At 41.3% G+C, this 7500-nt stretch overlaps 1 protein-coding gene across 1 annotated transcript in view; it reads left to right on the forward strand.

Moving 5' to 3' along the window:
- HSF5 (heat shock transcription factor 5) overlaps positions 1 to 7500 on the forward strand; it is a 52576-nt gene that overhangs the window by 12604 nt on the left and 32472 nt on the right. Inside the window, 1 exon segment of the mRNA XM_049771688.1 lies at positions 2062 to 2436. Coding sequence (XP_049627645.1) covers positions 2062 to 2436 — 375 coding nt within the window.

Here is a 7500-nt window from a genome sequence, read left to right on the forward strand (position 1 = left end):
AAAAAAGATTTTTTAAACTCTTTTTTCTTCCTGCATGTAGTTTACTAGATGAGTAGCACATAAATTAAACTTCCTGTCTGTTTTATAAATTAGTTTAATAAGTTAAGAGAAATTTATGAACTATAATAAAGCTCACCTTAGATGTAAATTAGGCTTTGTGCTTACAAATTGTAGTCAATAAAATAAGTTCTGCTTTCATGTTTCTTTTTCTTTTGGGGGGAGGGCAAACCCGATGGTGCTCAGGTTACTCCTGGCTCTGTGCTCAGAAATCACTCCTGGCAGACTTGAAGGATCATATAGGATGCCAGGGATCAAACCTGTATTGGTTGTGTGCAAGTCTTACCTGCTGTGCTGCTCCTTCTCCATGTTTCTTTTTTAACTTTCCTCATTACGTAGTATAGATCTTTTTCTCTTGTTCTTATTTTTACTTTTAATTCCCTTTAAATGGAAAAAAATATCCTGGCGCGCGTGCGTATGTGTGTGTGTGTGTGTGTGTGTGTGTGTGTGTGTGTGTTTGTGTGTGTGTGTGTATGTGTGTGTGTGACTTATTTTTGCGGGGATGAGGTGTGGGGGTTGAGCCACACTTGGCTTTACTCAAAGCTTACTCCTGGTTCTGAGCTCAGGGATCACTCCTGGAAGTGCCTTAAGGGGCCATTTGTGGTGCTTGGGTTCAAATCTGACCAACTCTGTTTCTGTACTATCTCTCTGGCTTGGGTTTCTGGATATTTTTTTAACAAACTTCAGGTGATTGAGATGTTGAGAGCCACTGATACTTGGAAAGGGACTTTATCTACTAGAGAATATGAAGAAAAAAGACCAACAATGGGAAATGTAGAAGAGAACTGAATCAAAGTTGTTTTTTTTTAGTTTTTTTTTTTTTTTTTGGTTTTTCAGGCCACACCCATTTGATGCTCAGGGGTTACTCCTGGCTAAGCGCTCAGAAATTGCCCCTGGCTTGGGAGAACCATATGGGACTCCAGGGGATGGGGGGATCGAGCTGCGGTCCTTCCTTGGCTAGCACTTGCAAGGCAGACACCTTACCTCTAGTGCCACCTCGCCGGCCCCTGAATCAAAGTTTTTGAGTGTAACTTTCGAAGCTTGTCATTAAAGAAAAAATTGCAAGGAAACAAATATTAAATTTCTTTTTGGCTGTGTTATAATTCTTTGTTTTTGTTTGTTTGTTTCCCACATTTCTTTTCTTCTTTTGCTTTTGTTTTTGAACTACACCAGCTGTGCTCAGGGTTTACTCCTGGTGGGCTCGATGGACCATCAGGGATTGAATTCAGTCAACCATGTTCAAAGCAAGCACCTTGCCAGCACACATTTATATATCTATATCTATATCTATATCTATATCTATATCTATATCTATATCTATATCTATATCTATATCTATATCTATATCTATATCTATATCTATATCTATATCTATATCTATATATATAGTTGGGTACTTATTCATTTGCCTAATAGGGTTTAGAAATTATTTAAAAGACAATGTAATTTCTAAATTTGAATATTACAGATTGGAAAATCTGGGTCCGTCAATGGAGGTAAAAAGTATTCTGGTTGAATGAACATTCTTTTTTTTTTTTTTTTTTTTTTGGTTTTTGGGTCACACCTGGCAGTGCTCAGGGGTTATTCCTGGCTCCAGGCTCAGAAATTGCTCCTGGCAGGCACAGGGGACCATATGGGGCGCCGGGATTCGAACCGATGACCTCCTGCATGAAAGGCAAACGCCTTACCTCCATGCTATCTCTCCGGCCCCTGAATGAACATTCTTATGAAAGATTTAATCCTGGAGTATTTGACTAAATGTTAGAATTTTACCACTGTATTAAGACAGTGCTGTTAATAAAGAACATTTGATTTTTTTAGTTATATAGGTGTGATCTCATATTTTGGACTCTCACTTGTTATATTAACACAAAATTATTGTATTAAAAATGACTAAGAAACTAGTATTCTTAGGGGACAGTGTGTGTATTTTATGTCTTTTGATGTACTACAAAGAGATGTGTAATGTAAAATTAGTAAATGTGCTCTTCCTTTTTTATGCAGGGCCAGTGGCTGTAGGACAGTTTCACCGGTCATTCCGGCGAGACAGTTTGTCTCCTTACTCCTACGTGTCAACTTCATCCCACAACCACAGTACTTTCCCTCTGAAAGGTTTAGATCGGACCCCGATACCTCCCAGAACATGGCAGAACTCCCTTGGGATGCACCCAGGACAAGTGGAAACGTCTTCCACTTTTTCAGATAAAGGGGTTCCATTTCCTATACTGCAGAGGTTTCCAACTGAGGTCACCTATACTCTGCAGCCCAGTGGCACATCCGTACATGTTCAGCAAGGTTCTCAAACAATGGTCAGCTCCTCCCAAAAATATAGTAACTACACACCCTCAGCACAGTACTCCCAAGCCTACTATCCAACAGGTACGAGAAATTCAAGTTCAGTGGCTTCTCTTAAGGTACTTTATAAGCATTTATATGTTTTAAATGCATGCTGCATACTTAAGTAATACATATAAATTATAGGACTTTGTAGCTAAGAAATGTGAAATGTCAAATACTTCTTAGGTTCGGAGGTCATACTTTTATGAAATATGTGTCATTGTGTCCTTAATGATGTTGAAGTTCTGTTGATTATGTAAAGGTTATACATTTTAATAGTGAAACTTTGATATCCTCCAAATGTTTTCTAGAAAATAAATTAAGACTGCTACAACCCTGCCCTTGGTATAGTATTTAGTTCTCCTTATTATATGTTTTATAATTTTTTAATTTTGTAGGTGAATTAATTTGTGCCATACAAATGAGGCTTAATTTTAAAAATCATACTTTTTGCTTAAAACTAAATCATTTTCTTTTTTTTTTTTTGGTTTTTGGGCCACACCCAGCAGTGCTCAGGGGTTACTCCTGGCTGTCTGCTCAGAAATAGCTCCTGGCAGGCACGGGGGACCATATGGGACACCGGGATTCGAACCAACCACCTTTGGTCCTGGATCGGCTGCTTGCAAGGCAAACACTGCTGTGCTATCTCTCCGGGCCCTAAATCATTTTCTTAATGTGATGATAGGAGCCGAAGTGATAGCATAGCGGGTAGGGCTGTTGCTTTGCATGTAGTTGACTCGAGTTCGATCCCCAGCATTCCATATGGTCCCTCAAGTCTGCCAGGAGTAATTTCTGAGTGCAGAGCTAGCAGTAACCCCTGAGTACTGCCAGGTGTGGTCCAACCCCCCCCCCCCCAAAAAAAAAGTGTGATGTTAGTGTTTTGGTTTTTTATGGGTGCCACATCTGGCAGTTTTCAGTTTCAGTCAGGGGTGGAATGGAGTGTCTTGCATATACAAAGAAAGTACCAAATTTTATTTTTATTTTCAGTTTGGCAGTTCTCAGGCTTTACTCCTGGTCCTGCACTCAGGGATTAGTTATCACTCCTTGTGGGCTGGAGAACATATGGGATGTGGTTTTTTTCTGTTAGTTTTGGGGCCACATCTGGCAGCATTCAGGGATTACTCCTGGTTCTGCTCTTAGAAGTTACTCCTGGCAGGCTAAGGGGACTATATGGGAGCTGAGGATCAAACCCTGGTTGGCCATATCCAATGGCAAATGCCCTACCTGCTGTGCTATTGTTCTGGCCTGGGATGTTGGTGATTTAATCCAGGTTGGTCATGTGAAAGGCAAACGCCATACCTGCTGTACTGTACTATATCTTTGTCCCTCAGGTTGTTGTCGTCATTGTTGTTGTTGTTGTTTTGTATTTGGCTTTTTGGCTCACACTCAGTAGAGCTCATGATTTACTTTTTTATTTGTTTATTTATTTTTTTGGTTTTTGGGCCACACCTGGTAATGCTCAGGGGTTACTCCTGGCTTTTGTGCTCAGAAGTCGCTCCTGGCTTGGGGGACCATATAGGATGCTGGGGTATTGAACCTTGGTCTGTCCTAGGCAAGCGCTGGCAAGGCAGACACCTTACCTCTAGCGCCACCACATGGGCCCCACAATTTACTTTTGACTATCCTCAGATATTATTTTTGGTATGGTTCAGGGGTCCATATGAGGTACTGAGGATTGAACCTGGGTTGGTGAAATGTAAGGCAACCACTCTCTGCTGTACTTAACTCTTCTTCCCCAATCAGAATTAACTTTTTTTTTTTTTTTTTTTGGCCATAGCCAGTGATGCTCAGGGGTTACTCCTGGCTATGTGCTCAGAAATTACTCCTGGCTTTGGGGGACAATATCAGACACTGGGGATTGAACCCAGGTCCATCCTGGGTCAGCCGTGTACAAGGCAAATGCCCTACCTCTGCGCTATCACTCCAGCCTTCAGAATTAACTTTTAAGGTCATAATAATCATCAGCATTTGTACCTGCCTTTCATCTTATATTTATTTATTTATTTGTTTTGTTTTTTAGGCAGTGCTTGGGGCTTATTTCTGATTCTGTGCTTAGGGCTCACTTATGGTGATACTTGGGGACCATATGAAGTTTAGGGCTTTGAACCTAGGTCTACTTTGTTCAAGGAAGTGCCCTGCCTACTGTATTAGCTCTCTAGTCCCTAATATTTTATTTAATCTAACATAATTATATTAGTCTGAGTTTTCAAATATGAATTTATTTAATCTTTATAGAAACTTTATAAAATAGGTAGTGGAATTCATTTTATAAATTAGAAAGTCAAGTTCTATAAGGACAGGAGCAGGCTGGGAAACAAACCCAGGTAATCTGATTCAAATCTATTCTTGACCTCTGTGCTCTGTCTCTTAAAGAAATATTTTATTTTTCTTTAAGAGACTCCTCCCTCAGAGTTAGTTCTTTTCAAAGAGGGTAGACAAGGGTTTTTGTTGGTTTGTTTGTTCTTGGGCACACTTAACAGTGCTCAGAGGTTTCTCCTGACTCAATTCTCATTAATTATCCCTTACTGTATGCAAATATTCACTGTATTATCATTCTGGCTCTGACCACAGAGTTTTTGGAAGGACTGCTTGTATTCTGCTCATACCAAAGAGCTATACTTGGTTATTGATTGATGTTAAGATAGCAGTGAAAGGGGTACTAGTATAGCAGGTAGGGTGTCTGCCTTGCACACAGCCAACCTGGGTTTGATCCCTGGCATCCTATATGGTCCCCCAAACCCACCAGGGGCAAACCAAAACAAACAAAAGAAGATAGAAGAGAAAATGTACTCTGGTTGTGAGAATTGGAGGTCCAGTGTGAGCCTCGACGAAATGGGGCTGCTTGTGACTAGAGAGGTACCACTGTGGGTAAGGTGCTGTCCTTTCATGTAGCTGACTCAGGTTCGATCCCTAGTACTCCCGATGGTTCTCTGAGCCTGGTCAGGAATGTCCCTGAACACAGAACCGGAGTAAGCCCTGAGCAAAGCCATAAGACAAAAACAAAGGAATGGAGTTGCCTTTTACTCTTTTTTTGCATCCTACTACATTCTGGCAATGTGCTTGTTTATGAGGAGCCACAGTAAGTATTTGATTGAATGGAGTTAATCATCCATTATGACTCAGTGAATCATTTCATATTATTCAGACTCAATTTTCCTTCCTATAAAGTGACAATATTTTGAGCTAGGGGTTAAATGTTCGTAAATGAAGAGACTTCATAAAAATTTAAACACTTCATGTATAAAGGATAAAATATATTAAAAGCTGTCTTTCATATGAGGTTAGATACTAACACCTCAAAGGCTAAAATAATTTATGAGTGTAAGCTTACATAAGATGTATGGGATATTTTTTATTGAAAAATAGTATTGCATAATTTATTAGTTTTTGGGCTACACCTGGCAGTGCTCAGGGATTCTGTTTGGCTCAGTGTTTGGGGTCATTCCTGGTGGAATTTGGGGAACATCTGGTGCTGTTAAATCGTGACTTCCCCCTTGCAAAGCATGTGCTCCTTGGTGGCATGCAGGTGCTACTCCCAGCACAGTGCTCAGGGGATCACTACCAGTGGTATTCAGTGTATTGAGGTTGAAATTTCTAGCATCATTTGAGAAGAATGTACTTCAGCTTTTTGAGCCATCCTCACATCTTCTTTGCTTCTAATTCTATATTTAAAAATATAAACTAGGGGCCGGGCGGTGGCGCTGGAGGTAAGGTGCCTGCCTTGCCTGCGCTAGCCTAGGACGAACCGCGGTTCGATCCCCCGGCGTCCCATATGGTCCCCCAAGAAGCCAGGAGCAACTTCTGAGCGCATAGCCAGGAGTAACCCCTGAGCGTCACAGGGTGTGGCCCAAAAACCAAAAAAAAAAAAAAAAAAAAAGAACACCTAAAAATATAAACTAGGGGACCAGGCAATAATAGCACAGCAGGTAGGACACTTGCCTGGCATGCTGATCTGGGTTTGTCCTCTGGTATTTCACATGGTCCCCCAAGCATTGCCAGGGGTAATTTCTGAACATTGCTGGGTGTGACCCATAGGCAAAAAACAAACAATAATATCTAGATTTTAGGGTTGGTTTTTTTTGTTTTGTTTTGTTTTGGGCCACACCCAACTGTGCTCAGGAATTATTCCTGGTTCTGTACTCAAAAATCACTCCTGGCAGGCTCAGGGGACCATATGGGTTGCCGGAGATCTAACCCAGGTTGATCCCAGGTTGGCTGTGTGCAAGGTGTGTTAAAGGGCATTTGCCCTACCCTCTGTGCCCCTAGATTTTGGATTTTTATGAGATTTATGATGTACTTAACTTTTTGTGCTCAGGTAACATGCCTTGTAAGTTTGTTTGAAAAGCCTGATATTTAACTTTTTTGATTTTTGGACCATATCTAGTCATGCTCAGGGGGTAACTCCTGGCAGGCTCTGGGGACCAAATGGGATACTAGGGATTTCATAAAGAAATACAACCCAGGTCAGTTGCATGGAGGCAAGTGCTCTTACCCATTGTATTTTTACTCTGGTTCCTGATTTTTTTTTTTTTTGTGTGGTTTTTGGGTCACACCCGGCAGTGCTCAGGGGTTTTTCCTGGCTCCGTGCTCAGAAATTGCTCCTGGCAGGCACGGGGGACCATATGGGATGCCGGGATTCGAACCGATGACCTCCTGCATGAAAGGTAAACGCCTTACCTCCATGCTATCTCTCCGGCCCCGGTTCCTGATTTTTTAATGGAGACTTGGTTTAGCTCCAACAAGTTCTTTAGCTTCCAGAAAAAGACAAAACACAATTATATTTGTCTTCTTTTTTATTCAGATAGAATTTACATAATATAACTCTCCCTTTTTTTTGGGTCACAACTGGCAGTGCTTAGGGGTTACTCCTAGCTCTGTGCTCAGGAATTACTCCTGGCAGTACTTGGGGGACTGTATGGGATGCTGGGAATCGAACCCAGGTTAACTGCATGCAAGGTAAGTTCCCTACCCACTGTACTATCACTCCAGCCCTACCTTTTTAAATTCTTTTTTTTTTTTTTTTGTTTTTGGGGGGCATACCTGGAAGACTCAGGGGACCATGTGGGATGCTGTGGATCATGCAAGACAAATGGCCTACCCGCTATG

The sequence above is a fragment of the Suncus etruscus genome, chromosome 1 (genome assembly GCF_024139225.1).
Source record: "Suncus etruscus isolate mSunEtr1 chromosome 1, mSunEtr1.pri.cur, whole genome shotgun sequence".
NCBI classification, from domain to species: Eukaryota; Metazoa; Chordata; class Mammalia; order Eulipotyphla; family Soricidae; genus Suncus; species Suncus etruscus.